Below are 16,893 nucleotides of genomic sequence, written 5' to 3'. Positions count from 1 at the left end.
AATGAGAATCATCTCCTCTCCTCTCCTAGACACCTTTAACGAAACGGAATATGACCTTAATGAAAACTAGGTTTATTTCAGATGCACATGGTTGTTTTAGATTGGTGTGCCTAATATATTATCAAACATTTTCTGACTATTGGGGTATTAATATCAGGGTCAATTGGGGTTTTTCTTGGCTCATAAGTGGTCACTGGGGTTCTGCACACATAAATACCCCTGGTCAGTATATAGTTAAGGTAAGGAGCCTTTGTTAGGTTACATCACTGAAGTATGTGTATTTTGTTTTTTATATTTTTGGCCATTTTCCAAAACAAAATGTTTTTATTCTTGAGGAAATTGAACATCAAGCAAGTTGTTCCCCTATTATAGTTCTGGTGATAATTCTTTGATGGAAGGCTAAACAATACCATCATAGGCAAAAGTTTAATAAGTTTTAAACCTTTATTTCTGTCTGGACTAAATTATTATTATTAACAAATATATTCCCGCACACAAGGATACTACTTATATCACATACAGTTAGCCTCATAATCAGGCATAATGCTAAGTATTACTGATGTATTAATAATATTTATCTCATATTTTAGCTTATATGATAATGAATATCACTTTACAAAATAAAAGTGCTTTGCTTTGATTTAAAAAAATACGATATAACTTGAGTTTTATACTTTAAGCTTGTATTATACACCTTTAAGTAAAATTGTACAGAAAAAGTGAAGTTGTTTTAGGCTTCACTGGGGAGCAGGATTATACTCTTATCCTATGCTGAAGTTTAGCATACAGGCCTAAGGCTATGTCCTTATTTTCCTTACAAAATAAACTTAAGCCCTCTTTGAAGCATTGTCAACAGTGTCCTTTTTTCTTCATAAATGTCGCTTTTAGCCTTTTTACTTGTCTTATCAGTTTAAATGATTACAGGCTCGTGTTGATGTGCTTTGTGCACTCAGGCCGCTGCGCAATCCCATTGTCATGATCCAAAGTCCAACTATTGCAACAACATGCAGCAACTTCAACTACGGAAAGCACTGGAAAAGGATTTCTCTGGATAAGGATTTGAAATTATGGGCTCAGTAAGTAACAAACTCTTTTTTAAAATACAATTTGGATGTATAAGAACAGCAAATATCTTCGATTGATCAGAAAAGATAGTTGCACTCTTTGTCAAAAATGGTATGTTTTGGATCACATAATGAGTTGAGTAAAACTAACAATACACAGCATGAGCTAAGATAAACCCCCCTTATATAATATATTATTTAACCAGGGAAGTGGATGGCAGAGATTAAAAATCTGAGTGTCCTGGCAAAGACCAACAGACAGATCACAGAGGAGGGTGTAACACAGTATAGTTATGAAACTAAATAAATAAATAAAATGTTAGCAGGCGATGTAAGCGCATGGGATTAAAGATCAAAGCCAATAAATTATAAGCTGAACATTTCCATTTTAATTATTTGATTAAAGTATAATATAATTATAAAACACTGATGGAGGTTTGGAGGTATAACTAACACTTTTTGTTACTCTATTGCAGGTATGTATCAAGGATGACTAATATTCACCTGTACAGGAGGTAATCTTCTGAGGCCTCATGGTAAAAAGTATAATTGTTGCCTACACCCTGTGGGCAGTAGGTGGGCCTTTGGGCCTTCACCATTTGTACTTAGGTAGAGACACCCATGCTCTGCTATGGATGCTAACACTAGGAGGATTTGGATTTGGGTGGGTCAGGGAATTTATACGCATCCCTGCTTATGTTAGTGAGGCCAATCAAGAAGGAAATAAAGAGAGAAAAAGGCCTCCCACCTCAATCCCTCCTCCTGTGAGTCCTGTCAGATTTGCAGGACAGGTGTGTGTTGGAGTCTACTTTGGCACTGTGGCCATGATAGGACTGAACTCCCTCAGTTTCTTCTACTTGATTGTGTTGCCTTTATGTGTGGGTGCAGGGGTGCATCTGGTGTCCAATGTTGGCCAGCAGACATCCGATCTCCAAAAGACTTTGACTTCTTGTCTCGCAACCTCCCTGCTATTCTATGGCAGCACATTATCTCCTCTTCCTATAAGCTTGGCTGCCAGTGTCACTGCTGCAAAGCACCGCACGTTCAAACCTCCACGGACACCTGGGAGCAAACAGAAATTAGGTGGGCTGGTTTCACCAATCTGAGATGATTGGATGATTTTACTATGCACGTCGATAATAATCATTCTGATTCAGTTTTAAGTGGCTTCCTGAAGTTAAATATTTTTTGTTCCAACCTCAGGTCCACGGCTTTATAGGATCGGTCTAGGTTGGCTGGCCTTCTCTGCCCCGCTGGCTTACTGTATTTTCCACAACACCACAGCCACCCTGTACTATCTGTCTGACTCTATAGCAGCACTGCTGGATATTTTATGGTTCCTGCCTTGGCTCAGAAGTGTGTTGGAGTACCTTCTTTTAATGCCATATCGGATATTGTGTGTGCTTACTGGAGGAGGGTACTATGAAGATGCCTGGAGGAAGGTGCTAGAAATACTGCTCAAAGAATACACTGAGAGAGAGAAAGAGGCACTGAAGGTAAGAAATGCATGCTGTAAATAGGTCTACATTTTCTGCTTGCCATTTAGCCCGTTTCATCTGGATTTATTGTATTTATGTTGCAGATATTGTCTCTGGGAGCAGAGGCCTCTCTTGAGGAGATATCCCGAAGTTATAGGGAGCTGGCCAAGAAGTGGCATCCGGACCACAACCCCAGCAAGGATGCTGAGGAAATATTTGTGAAGCTCCAGGAGGCTTATGAGGTCCTTCTACGTTGGCACAGGCCCAATCGATTCAATTAGTTGCCTTTTATTCATTGGGGGCTTGCTTGCGTTGTCATTATTTTTTATTGTTCATGAAAAAATAAATCAAGGGCACGCACAGACACTTGTACTTTGTGGTTTATAACACTTATCGACTGTGTGTTTCACAGCTGTCCAGTCCATTATTCAATTCTGGACCATGCAGCAGTTTGCTGCCACCTCCTGGGGCTAAAGATGAAGTGTAATTGTAAACCACCTCATGATAACAATTTTCACCTGCTTTTATTTTAATATCTGCTTGCTTTCTGTAAGACGCGTGTACATGTAGTGTTTATACAGGCGCACTGTATATTTACATATGCCATTTTTTGTTTTTTATTAAACATTTGAGGGTCACTCAGCGTATTGCATCAAGTATTTCACAAAATATATTCATGCGCAGCAGCAATTTGCGGTGCAGAGTCCGACATGATCTAAAAGCACACATTTCACCCTCATTATGACCACAACTCCGCAAAGAAGACACGCATCGATGAATTCGGCAATCACCGACTCAGGAGCTCTGTTGTACAATTATTTGGTCTGTATCCCAGCATGGGCCCGGAAGTTGTTTGGGATTCCGATTCCCAGGTAAAAAAAAAAAAAAAGAAAGAAAGAAAAAAAAAGAAAAAAATCCCGGAGATGCTGTCGCCGCCTGGGAAAACAAACAGCTATTCAGACAATTAAAGGAAAACACCGATCGGTCGCCAGGTAAGGAAGAGGCTCGTGGACTCCGCTGCGGCTCTTGGTAAGACCATCCGTCGGTGTTAATTTGGAGGTACGGCATGTTTTTTAGTAGTTGGTAGGGTGAATGCCATTTGTCGTGTGGTCGGGTGCCATAGCAACGGCTCATGAGAAACATTGTATAGCCCAGGCCAGTTTTGACGTGCTCAGTGTTGGATGACAGCCGCGTTCATGCGGAGGATGTGGACAATCGCAACTCTTGCAACAAATTGCCGTTGTGTCTCGTTGTTGTCTCGACCGTCCGCGAGCCGATTGTTGTCAGAACTAAGCAAATCCAGCGAGCAGCTAAAACAAGTAGCTACCCTGCGTGTGGAGAGCCATGGCAGTTATTTGTAAATGCAGGAATATCTTTTATTGCACATAGTCGCTCGGGTTGGGGCAGCAAGGTTTGTCAAGCAAGGGGCGGCAATGGTGCGCGTCCCTTATTTTTTTCTATTATTCTTTTTCTTTTATTTCTTTTTTGTTTTTTTTAATCGCCGTGCCCTGGTGTGACTGGCGCGTCTCCCGGCTGCATCAGCGCCTGTTGCTCCCCATGCGCGGCCAATGACAGGATATTAATTTTTTTTCCCTGTGATGTGTTGTCTCCGCCCCCCTCCCTCCACGATCACTCCAAAGTCTCCTCTGTCCACTGCTGTCATCCATTTGAGCAAAAGGTGCAGCCTTGAACGTCTTGTGCTTTTGCTTATCTCGTCTTTGAAATTGTGTTCATCGTTACAGCATCGCCTATTCTGGTCAATGACAGTGAGCACAGGCTACTGTATGTCTGAAGACGCTGTAACTCAGCAACGCCTGTGTAGTCTGGTCTTGGTGTAGTCTGCATACCTCACTTTATTTGCTGTGTAACAATCGTTTTATGGAGGCCTGGCATAGATTCAGCCTACTGCATCATCATCATCATCATCATCATCATCATCATCATCATCATCATCATCATCATCATCATAATAAAAACAATAAGTGCAAATTGACAAACTTGATCCATCAATAAAAAATAATATTGTAACTATGTTGTATCTCATACATAATGTAATGTAATACAGCATAATGCAGTATAACTTCAACATTGTAATGTAATCTAATATACATACAGTGCACTGTTAGTATCAAATCAGGCACATAGTCTTGTTGTGGTTGCACACTGGAATGCCTCATAGTTAAAGCCTCGGCAGCTATCCTCTCTACTTCTGCGAGCTTTAACTCCTCCTTCAGCTCTCTTGGCCATAAATGTGGAGCCTCTCATAGTCATTTGCTTGGCGGAGAAGAATCGAAAGGATACAGACATCGTAGGGGAGACCTGAAGTTTACTATAATACTTTGTCATTTTTTTAAGTGAACTTATTAGAGAAAGCATACATTTATTTATTTATTTTTGAACCATATTCTTGAAGCAACAGGCTGTTGTGTAAAAGTACATTTTATATAATTATCCAAGGTGTGATACAGAATTTTTACAGGAGTGCAATTTCAGTCTGTTTGATTCAGAAAGTATAACTATGAATGGCAAACCATAGTATTTACAGTCTGCCTTTAAACTGTATTTCTGTAGGCATCTGGTGAGAGAATGAATGCTGATGACTGCAATGGACGCTCATACACACAAGGTAATTGTAGATATAAAGGAAAAACTACTGTACGCTGGTGTGTGCTGTCTACAGACTTTCATGTTTACTTTAATAACGTGGGCATATTTGTATTTCAGGTAATGGAGGAGAATCATCAACAGAACAGGATTTTTATGGCGGGCTGCAGGGCCCTTCTGCGAGATCTCCAAACAGTCAGCAGTCCTCACCACACCGCTCCCTTAGTGGTTAGTTATCATTCCTTTGTTACATTGCAGCCATACGGTTGTATAGAATACCTTTTTCATGTTACATAAGTAAGTAAATATATATCTCTTCCTCTCCTTCTCTCTTTACAAAGCAAACTCCATCAAGGTTGAGTTGTGCAGTGATGGCGCTCCACAGCCAGAGAAGAAAGAGGCTGTGAGGATCGACGGCGGGAATAATGACCAGGGAGACCCCATGGAAGAAGCCAGTGCAGAGTTCGCTGGGGCTGGAAGAGACCTAGCAAGCATATACAGTGAGATGGCCAGTCCAAATTCGGCTTCACCAGGACCTATCAGGTTGCCCAATGGGAAGCTCCAGTGTGAGGTGTGCGGGATGATCTGCATTGGACCTAACGTGCTGATGGTGCACAAGCGTAGCCACACAGGTAAGAAAAAAAAGAAGGACCCCCCCCCCAGCAAGGCAGTTTTTAAATAAATGAAAGACAAGTATCAGTTGAGTGCAATGCCCAGTGGGATTTGCATCTCACATCCTCTTTCCATCCATGTGTTCACAGGGGAGCGACCATTCCAGTGTAACCAGTGTGGAGCTTCCTTCACCCAGAAGGGAAACCTGTTGCGCCACATTAAATTGCATTCAGGAGAGAAGCCTTTCAAATGTCCCGTTTGCAATTACGCTTGCCGTCGGAGAGATGCACTGGCTGGACATCTGCGCACACATGCAGGTAAATGAGTGACCTCCCAAACAGCAAAATTATTCTTCTTTAACACTTGAGCCAGATTGTCAAGTGCTACACTCACATCACATATGGACAGTTTGGAATCTACATACATAATCTGGCCAGACAACTCTGGTGGATAGCATGGAGAACAGCCAGAATCAGCTGAGAGCTCTGGGCTTTTATAGCCATACAACAGCACCTAACACATCATATACAGTCCATGGAGAGATTTTTTCACAAATGTACTTGTTTAGTTATTGTTGCTGCAAAGTAATACGATTCCATAGCGTGAACACGTGCAATGTGTGACACAGAGGTAAGCAGTAAAAGTGGAGCTCTATTAGAAAGGTCCATTTCCCCCTTCTTTCTATCTCAGAGGAAATAGGTCTTTATGAGAGTTTTCTGTAAAACACATGACAGAATATGACATTTAACAGTATCAAAACAGGAAATCCTGCTGGTGCTCTTGAACAGATATTCACAGGTGTTCAAATACAGTCTTGTTACAGTAGGTCTTGGTCGCTCTCCTCAGGTCTCAAAAGGTTCATTTTCAAAGAAAAGATGATTACAAACTGGATTTCAGTGAATTGACGTCAGTCTTTCCGACAGCTTACTAGGGTGGAACCTTGCGGTAAAGGTTTAGGCGTTTTTTTCTGTCAAGTAACATAGGTCAGTTTCAGGAATTGCTAGTCAGGGGGGAAATCCAAACCTTTTTTTCATTCAAAAAAATTCCCCCAACTATAAATAAATAAACAACAATTAGTCCTATATTTATTCAACAAGTTCCACCAGCTATGGCAACTTATTAGCTATTCTAGATGAAATCAATATAATGTTTTTTTCTTTGAATTACAGTTCCTTCTCCGACGGTGGGAAAACCTTTCAAGTGCAGCTACTGTAGCCGCAGCTACAAGCAACAAAGCACACTGGAGGAACATCTGGAGCGCTGCCATACTTATCAAAAGAGTCTGGACCAAAAGGCGGTTGTCAACACACAGACAGCAAAGGGTAATACATGGCATATAACATAAAACTCACTATTGTTACATAAAACTAACTCATTTCTGACTTCATGCATATTGTAAATGCTAGCTTACACATAATTTGGCAATAGATTAATGTTTGACTGATGTTTTCTGTTCGTAGGTGAAGAGTCAGTAAATATGGGGACAGCTATTAAACCTGAACTCCAGCCAACCAATGACAAAATCCAGTTTGTGGATCGACTGGCTATAAGCATCACGAAACGTAAGAGGTCAACGCCACAGAAGTTTTTGGGTGAGTTTTTTTTGAGTGAAGTAGAAGTAGAAATATATTAGTAAGCCTATTCTTATTCTGTTTGATATCTTTGTTATGTTATACAGTACAAGTGACATATATTTTTAGCTTCATAAGAGCTAAGCAGTTTTACATCCTTGTGCCAAATGGAGACACTGGGATTCAGTTGTGCCAAGACAGCTGGTCAAATATCTTTTTTTTAACAATTTGGGGCACGCTTTGCTTCAACCGATATTTCTTCTTTTCATAGGCGAAAAGCACATGCACCTTGACCCACTCGAAGCACCTTACGAATTGTCGTCTGGCTCTGAAAAAGAGGGAGACCTCATGACTTCACAGTCTGTTGGCAACTCAACTGTGCTGGCCGGTTCACAGCTACACTGTGCCAGGGTTAAAGGTGAGAACCACGAGTCGCCTGCTCTGTCTCAGCTCCATCCCACCTTCCTGTCTGAGCTCCGCACAGTCATGGGTTCCATCGGCAGCAACGTGACCCCTCATGGCCCTCGGGCCCATGGCGGAGGTGGGCTGGCACCAATGTCTCTTGGCCTGGCTGTGCGGGAGGCAGGTGAAGGCCGCGATGTCCAGCCAACAGCACACAGCCACACCACCTCACCCAACGGCTGCCCCGACTCCACAGACACAGAGAGCACAGCAGAAGAGCAGAGCACAAGGGCTGCTGCCCCGACAAGTACCTCCAACAACCACCACCTCCACTACCAAACCTCAGCACTGCCCCGCAGCCATCCCACTTCCAGCCCCAGCCAGGCCAAAGACTTGGACCCAGAGTGGGAGAGAGCGTGTCCTGTGCCCCCCACCATAGTAAAGAGGAGCCCTGGCTCGCCCATTTCTTCCAGGGACACTGTGCAGGTGTTAGACCGGGATGGCAGGCAGGTGCGCTCCTTCCACTGTCGGCATTGCCGCATCCTCTTTCTGGACCATGTCATGTTTACCATCCACATGGGCTGCCACGGCTTCCGCCAGCCATTCGAATGCAACATCTGTGGCCACCGCAGTCAGGACCGCTACGAGTTCTCATCACACATCAGCCGTGGAGAGCACCAGGTGGGCTGAGGAGAGGGGACGCTGGCAGGATGAGGAGAGGTGACTGCTGCTCTATAAAGTTGTTGGCTCACGTTTGTTCTGCACCAGATCAGTTGCTTTAAATCCTGTGTGATTTTATTGTAAGAGAATTTATTGTACCAAGGCAGACGCGAGTGAAGAAACTTAGTACTGCACCAGTCAAAGTTTAGCAGAGACAAATTACGATTGATTGCACTCCCATATCAAATCATACTGCAAAACCCCTGGTTTTGCTTTAAAAGTGCCTTCTTTGGGGATTTCCTCTTAAGTGAAAAAAAAAATTAGGGGGGTCTGGTGCTCAAAAATCTTGACTAGCCATCTTTTCCTAAGTGATTATGAGTAGTTAGCACTTTTAGGAGATGCGGTTAAGAAAAACATGGCATGTACATTTTAAGAAATATATTGCTTAGCGTGCACTAAGAGCTTCATTTTTGTTGCTGCGGAGGGTATTTTGTGAATTGTGTCAGGTACGCTTAATATGCACTGAGAGCTTTGTGCCTCTATGTTCAGGAGGAGCTTTGGTCACAGACAAAGCACAGAAAGGGATTGCCTTAACTCCTACAGTGGTGCGCTGCTGTAGGAATACATATTGTTTACAGCATGGTTTTAACAGTTTGTGGAGTCAACTCAAAGGAAAATCGAAGAGGAAATGAACTCAAAAATGGCAGTTCAGGGCTGAATTATAGCTAAAAAGTAGTTGGCTTTGGATTTTAAAGTGAGCCTTAGAAGACTGGTGCAGATCAGACCATGAGCCATGCAGTGTACATTAAGAGCCCGACTGAGATAGCCCAGGGTGCTATACCTATACAGGATTGCACTTTTAGGTTCCCTGCTTATATATGAACATCTTTGCTGAAGCACTTGATGGCTTTTACAATTTTTTTTCTTGATTGTTCGACTGCACTGATGAATCGCATATTACTCACAACAACTGGTCCTCTAATTTGCAACGCCAGTATATTTCTAACGAAGCCGGCCTTCTACAGAGTCCTACAGCGGTCTGCACTCAAGTTTGCTGCATTGTGTGACTGATAATTAAATATCAGTTCAACTAAAACCATCCTTTTGTGGTTTCGCACTCAGCGGTTAAAGCTGAGATTTTAGACAGTTTCCATAATATAAGTGAGTTAATAAATTATTTAAAAAATAATTAACAATGAATCACTTTGGATATGTTCAGTTGTCACTTGTGGTTATCTATTTAGTGTTGTTTGTTTCAGCCTTGGTGTATTTAATCAGCTATATTCCAAAACTTATCCAGCATATTCCTCAAGTCCATGAAATGTTACCTCCTGCTTCTTTATAGCACCCAAATACCTTATTGCTACAGTATGGTGAGTTATCTGACAATGTTAATATTGGGAACATGAATGAGACCAAACTCAGTATTCTTGTTATTGTGGGTTTGCTGCTTCATAGTTTTAACTTGATTTCCTTTAATAGCAAGCAAAATGTACTTGAAACTGTTTGAGAAAAAAAGTAAATCTAAAAATGCACTTGGTTTGATAAGTAGAGAAACGTGTGTGTGCGTGTGAATGGAATATAGCATGTGTGCTTGTCATTTTCTGCTTTTATCTAAATTGTGAATTATTTTTGAAATGTGAAGTAATTTCAAGAAGTGAAAGTGAGGCATGGGTTTTTGTCTCCTTGTGTGGACTCAATGTTATACAATATTTTGTGAATGATGTAACATGACAAAACACTTTACCTCAAAGTTCAAGATGTACAACTGCCTCATTATTTAAAAAAAAAAAGTCATGTTGCTTTCAAAGATGTTCTTGCAGTTACAAATGCGCGCCCCTCGATATTCTAAAAAACTTTTTACTGTCAATAAAGTTACATTTATTGTAAATGGGATTTTTACATTTTTTTTCCTCTCAAGAATATCTTCTTTTAATCTTGATCAATAATGTTACAATACAGATTTGAACTACAAAATGACAAAGATACACGTTATCCTTTCTAGTGGCGAGTTTAATATTTTATCTATTACAGCCGTGTTCTTTTGGATACAAATCAAATTCAGACTATATTAGACATATACAATACATTTAGCAAATATGTACAGTGTAGTTTTAATACAATTTAACTTGACACGATTTACATATGTTTGTATTAACCAGTTTAAATGTTAATCTGAGGCGTGTATTCACCATTTGAGTGAATCGCAATCCGCTGGTGAAATGTTGCTTTCCAGAATTGTTTGATGCAATTAGATTGTAATGTGAATTCTTTAATTCATTATTTCTAATGGGTGTTTGTGTGGGAGGCTAATTTAACTAATTTAACTACGTCAATGTCGTTTTGCAAAACTTCTGAGCTTTATCTAAATGCCTTCATTCTTCAAAGACATTCCAATGTCTGAGTTTGGATGTTGTAGATCTTAAATGTTTCCAATCGCTTAACAGATCCAGAGGTTAAATATGGTGTCTGCTCTACCTGGGCTGAAAACTAGATGCCCTATAATGGGCTATGTTGTGACAGCGAGTTTGGGTTGTTTAAACGCATTTCTCACATCGCACTAAATTTTATCATATGCTTCAAAATAAATAAATTAAAAGCCAGCTTTTGAAGTGTTTCGTGGTGTCACATTTGAGCAAAAGCTAGCAGACTAGAACTGAGCAGCTGAAGTATGCAACACAAAACAAAAAACATTTTTATCAGTGACTGACAGGATATGGCTTTATAGATTTATCCAAGGATGCACGCAATAATTATTTCTATAACGCTCATAGACAGCCACAGAGTGTTTTTCAGAGAAATAATCCAATAAAAAGAAGACGATGGGAGATGAAAGAAAAAACAAAGAACATGGAACAAATAAAAAAACTGCTCTAATTTAAAGCAAAAAAAAAAAAAAGATATGCATTATGAATAAAAGAGGATTTACGACAAATACGGGAATGAAAAGGCAGAAATGTAATATGCATTAAGCAGAACTGGTACAAACGGGTTACAAGTACATTGTACTCGAGTAAACAGACACGTCTTAAGCTGACTTTTAAAAAAAGTCTAATTTTTGGTGAACGTCGTTGCTCTGCAGGTCAGGTGTCGTAGCCTCAGACGACTATTCAGACACACTGATCAAGAGAAACTGTAGAGTTATTCATTTAACAATTATACTGAAATATGTGTCATACCTGCCTTTTTGTATTTTAATATACACAACAAGTTTCCATTTTAAATTTTAGGCATTTTTAGACGTATTAGCCTAATGGTAATATTTTATTGGTCTACTATTGGCAGGGAATCTGATCATTTAGCTTGACTGAATGACTGATGAAAATGACAGAATATACAATATGACATCTTGCAAGAAGCCACAAGCTCTGATGAAGAGTGTTAACATTCAAAATTTGGGAAAAAGGACAAATCAGTCTGTTCGGATTGTAAAGCACCATCAATTTTAATCAGCATCAAACACGAGCATCACTTAAAATTGTTTAACCCAGGTGTTACAAAAACATGTGGATAGAAAGAACAATAATTTATGTATATAATTATAATTGTAATGTTTTATTAGTTTAGCAGCACAGGAGGTGCATTATATTGTACATTACAGAGAAGATTAACCCTCAAACACGTGTTTTTAATATTACTACATGACACAAAAAGTTGAATATTTTAGATTTAAAATCCAATACATGGCACTTTTTTCAGTTTTTTTCTGCCTTCATAGAGTAAGCAGTGTAGTTTTTGTTTAAAGCACACCTGCAGCAGGTTTAAGTAGGGATAACCTTAAACATTACTGCTCTCTCCTCATGTGACCTTTGCGCCCATATCACAGCTCTTTGCTTTTCCTGTTTCAGGTTAGTTTTAACCTTTTCTGTCCTTTGCAGAAGGAAAATCTCTTTTGGCTGCTTGCACATACAAATTCCATGTAACTGAAACAGTATTTTTACTTAAATAAAAGCCAAACTCGACACTATAACTATACAAATAATAACATGACACAAACAATCAGTATGTGTGTCAAAAAATGTTTAAATGCAAAGGATTAAATAATCCCTTAGTTAATGTTTTGTATCGATGTTTTTCTGTAAACTAATGTTAAAAGTAATAAACAAGATTTGAACTTATTGTTGGTAAGTTATCTTTTAACTTAAATAGATTATGCTCTGATGTGTACTGATTAAGTTATATGAGTTAATATAAGTTATTATTTTATATATAAACTGCAACGCTCTCTATATACTGAGGGATATTGCTATAAAAGCAGAACAACAAAAAAAGGCAAATGTCATTGCACCCATAAACTCTCTGATGAAGGCAGTTGTTATGTTGAAGAAGAGTGCAGAGTGTCATTATTGACAGGTGGAGTTCTTGTCACTTTAACCCTTGACTGCATGTGCCGTTCAAAACCACTTCTTAGTTCTCCTCTCATTAGTTTTGTAATCTTCAGCTTTTAAATGGAAAAGATAAATACTACATCATCATGTCCACTAACCAAGCGCAGTATTTTGAATGCTTTAAAAATGGTTTTGATTTCATCAAAAATGCTTCCGTGCATCAGTGCACAAGCTCTTTATGGAAAATTACCTGAAAAACATCATATATCTGTGGTGTGCAGTACAATTCTGAGAAAACAGTCTGCTTACAATACTTGAGCGAGTACTCTGCCTTATAGTGAATTTACAAAGAAATGCCACCTGTCTTCAACAGGAAGTTTTCAGTCAGCACTGTCATTTGATTCTCTATTATGGTTATTTATCACGTTTTTACCCACCTTACACACTTCCAGTAAATCACTACAGCTGTCTATTGCATTATTTATATAATATATATAATTCAGACACATAATTAATCTGTGTTAACATTACAATGACTAATTAATTAATATAAATGCGAATATTAATTAGTCTAACCTTTATTTTTGTTACTTTTATTGTTATTGTTTGACAGTGCAGCTGAATATGAATTATTATCTAGCTAAACATCTCTGCTTTATACAACTGAGCTGATCTCAGAGTGAGTTCGTTTTGGAGATACCTTGCAGACAGTTTGTGTTAACTATCTGCAAAAAACGTGATCTACTTGGGACTAGGGTTGCCAACCGTCCCTTAAAATACGGAATCGTCCCATATTTCGAAACAAAAGCACACGTCCCGTATTGAGCTAATAAGGGACGCACTTTGTCCCGTAATACAGTGAGAATCAAAAGTAGTCTATAAATGTTTATGGAATTAACACTTTGTTTGAAAACATAATTCCCAGCCCCTCTCCTGCTTTGTGACCAATGAGCTGACAGCACACTTATGACAATTCGAGTATGACAATTCAGATTACCGCTCATCTCATTGGTCGAGGAAAGGTCGCTTGCGGAGAAAATACCGGAAGACAACAGATGACCACAACAAGAAGCATGGCCAACAGGGGAACAAACGCCGACTCTGCGGTGCAAGTCTCGGATGACAGTACACCTAAAGCTGGGCAAACACTGTGCGATTTTTTTCAGTCACGTTATTCAGCTCCTGCTCAAACTGCACGATTGACTCGCAGGGGTTAGAAGTTGGTAGGTCACGATGTACTCTCACACTATACCGCCCGATGCTCTGATGGGACCTGAGTGCTCACACTGTGCCTCCATAACATGAAGGTTATAACAGAAAATCTGTCACTCGCTCTCTCTGTCTTTCACTCACACAGACACACCACTACCATCAACTTTGCTAAATTGCTAATGAAAAACATGATCAGGCAGCTGTGATTGAGCAGCATGTAAATCCAACTATTTTCACGGTTGTTGTGGTCGTGATAATTTTGTGATGCCACATCGAAAAGGCTCGGATGAGCTTTCCAAAGTTCTACAAGTTGTGCCTCCATCGCTTGTGTCCAGATCACACGCTGCACAGCCGTGCTGCGCCGTCTTTTTCACCAACGTTTACGTGTTTGCACGTGCGCAGTGTGAGCGGCTGTGGTGACACCCTCACGAGCGATTGATGATCGGGAGCTGGTCGTGAGGTGTTAATCGCTTCTCGTTACCCCACGTATACTACACGATGCACGATGAAGGCCAAAATCGGTCCGATCACTCAAAAATCGGCTCAAAATGGGCCAAAAATCGCACAGTGTGAGCCCAGCGTTAGAGCAGCAATGTTTGTTCCCCTCAGAGAAAGGGAAGAATGGGAAAAGGAAAACACCTGGCTGGAAAACGTTAATATGGGCATGTGCAGTGAATATCAGCGCTTTGTGGCCAGAAGTGTGATAATATAATTTATTTTGTGTAATAAACAACTGCAAGGATAGATGATTACACCAAATTGATGACTAATACATAAAAGTAATACATAGATGAATAATGATGATGAGTTATGATGCGTAATCATGGGAACAAGCGGGTTTACAAACAGGAGCAGCTGATTAGCATTAGAAAAGCTGAAATAATACCTCAACTGAAGCCAATTGTACTAAATGCACTAAATGTGCACTGTTACAAGAATATTTGTAACAGTGCACTTTCTATTGTTTTCTATTATTTTAAGTTAAGCAGGACAGAGTTCTTTTAAAGAAAGATTTACTTATATTCTCAAAAGTTAAGCATGACAGGCTTCTGTTTAAGAAAGAGACCTGTTTTACTGTGTTAATGTTGTCATTTTGAGCTAAAAATAAATGGCTAAATGATCATTTGTTTCACATGTGTTCATATCACAAAGAATAGAATATGCATCTACTTAAATCAACTTCAAGTCAAATGGTTAAAAAAATAATTTCACACACAAAAAAAGAGCTAGAAAATTCACCACACTGGGAAGGGTGAAGACAACTGGGTCGCCCGGCCCTGGCCACGAGGTGTCCCTTATTTATTTTTCAGGGAGTTGGCAACCCTACTTGGGACATTTTGTGTTTTAAAGCTGCTTCCAGGAAGGTTACTAGCTTACCTTAGCATAGCTGGCTGGTGCAGACTGTAGCAGCTCTCCAAGGAGAAGGAGCTTCGGGCAATTCAGGTTTAAATTAACAACCCCTCTTTTAATAGATATGAATGGTTTACAGCTAAATAAGTCATCCTACTGATTTATTTACGTTTTCACTTTGTCTGTTTTAGCCTGCTCTTTTCACAGTCATCAAGACATTTTGGATACTGTTCTGTTAGCTAATAGCTAACTTCATTGTGGTTAAGTTGGTTAGCACTATAGAGACAGTCCTGTCTCCTTCTGAATGTCTGTAAGATGAAGGAGATGGTGGTTGGCTCCCTGGAGGAAAAAATGTGAATAAGCCCATTAAAAACGTGGCTGATGAGGTGGAAACAGTGGACAGCTACAGGTATTTGGGAGTTCACTGAATGACAACGTGGACTGGAGGACCAGCCGTGATGCTGTGTACAAGAAGAGGATGACCAGACTCTATTTTCTGTGGAGGCTCAATGCGTGAAACAAGATACTGGAGATCTTCCACCAGTCTGTGGTAGTGAGTGTTTCACTGCTGTCTGCTGTGGGTGCAGCATCAGTGCCAGAGATGCCAGCAGATGAAAAAACTAATCAACAAGACTGGAATCATAACTGACCAGAATCTGGGGGTGTTTGAGTCAGCGAGAGACAGGAGGTCACTGAACAAACTGCTCTCCATCACACCACACCCACTCCATTCCACATTACTGAGGCAGCAGCTTACTCTCTCTCAGATTTATGTTTCCTGGCTGCCATTAAGAATTCTTCAGAGAACCAGTCCACCTGTTCTCTGTGAAGCTGTACAACAGGTTGTGACAGGTGAACACACCTTTCTGTATCAAACCTTCCTGGTTCTCTTTCTGGGATGTATAAAGTACATATTATTTATGATGACCATTTGCACTACAAATCCAAGCATTCATTGCTAGATTGATCACTGTTGTATATAAAATTCTGCCCTACCTCACACTAGACTATCCAATTTATACTAAAATAAATTTTTAGGATAAATTAAATATCTTTCTATCTATCTATGCAGAAGAGCATCTCTGAATGCAAAAGTAGATGGGCTACAGCAGCAGAAGACCACACTATGTGCCTCTCATGTCAGCTAAGAACAGGAAACTGAGACTACAATTCACACGGACCCGCCAAAATTGGACGGTAGAAGATTGGAAAAATCTTGATGAGCCTTGTTGTTGCTGACTACGTCCATCCCTTTGTGGCCACACTGTACCCACCTTCTAATTGCTGCTTCAAGTAGGATAAGATGTTAAAGTTCAAATCATCTCACTGTACTCAAATACGCTTTAGAGTCACCAGATCTACGTTCAATAGCGCATCTTTGGGATGTGATGGAACAGGAGATCGCCAACATGGATGTGCAGGAAATCTCTGTCATCATGTCAACAACAGCTTCATTGACATGATGCTATCAAGTCAACATGGGCAAAAATGCCTTTAGTTTTCCACTGTTGAATCTATGCTGTGAAAATCTAAGGTAGTTCTAAAGGTTAACGGGGGTCCAACCTGGTACCAGCAAGTTTAAGTGTCAGGCGAGTTATATTATCAGAATATT

General features: G+C 40.1%; 2 protein-coding genes across 2 annotated transcripts; both read left to right on the top strand.

The window, feature by feature from the left end:
* Positions 1–1,553: 1,553 nt before the first annotated feature.
* Positions 1,554–3,141, top strand: dnajc22 (DnaJ (Hsp40) homolog, subfamily C, member 22; the record flags this gene model as incomplete). Its single annotated transcript, XM_080897669.1, has 5 exons — positions 1,554–1,579; positions 1,794–1,855; positions 1,953–2,147; positions 2,268–2,560; positions 2,647–3,141. 5 exons carry the CDS (start codon positions 1,554–1,556, stop codon positions 2,821–2,823), a joined length of 753 nt encoding a protein of 250 aa, XP_080753795.1. The 3' UTR covers positions 2,824–3,141.
* Positions 3,142–3,450: 309 nt separating this feature from the next.
* On the top strand, positions 3,451–10,239 carry ikzf4 (IKAROS family zinc finger 4). The gene is made up of 8 exons (XM_080899568.1): positions 3,451–3,571; positions 5,114–5,168; positions 5,267–5,374; positions 5,488–5,778; positions 5,908–6,075; positions 6,928–7,080; positions 7,219–7,350; positions 7,601–10,239. Exons 2-8 carry the CDS (start codon positions 5,129–5,131, stop codon positions 8,419–8,421), a joined length of 1,713 nt encoding a protein of 570 aa, XP_080755694.1. The 5' UTR covers positions 3,451–3,571; positions 5,114–5,128; the 3' UTR covers positions 8,422–10,239.
* Positions 10,240–16,893: the final 6,654 nt, after the last annotated feature.

The sequence above is a fragment of the Rhamphochromis sp. 'chilingali' genome (assembly GCF_963969265.1).
Source record: "Rhamphochromis sp. 'chilingali' genome assembly, chromosome: 12".
Classification (NCBI taxonomy): Eukaryota; Metazoa; Chordata; class Actinopteri; order Cichliformes; family Cichlidae; genus Rhamphochromis; species Rhamphochromis sp. 'chilingali'.
Note: the sequence above shows the minus strand (reverse complement) of the source record. Positions and strands in the feature narration are given on the sequence as shown.

Bases quoted from the DNA above. Each gene is read 5' to 3' on its own strand.
- ikzf4 (XM_080899568.1), top strand. From the start codon at position 5,129: ATGAATGCTGATGACTGCAATGGACGCTCATACACACAAG. The intron at 5,169-5,266 runs GTAATTGTAGAT...TTTGTATTTCAG, and splicing joins TGGACGCTCATACACACAAG to GTAATGGAGGAGAATCATCA. The intron at 7,081-7,218 runs GTAATACATGGC...TTCTGTTCGTAG, and splicing joins CAACACACAGACAGCAAAGG to GTGAAGAGTCAGTAAATATG.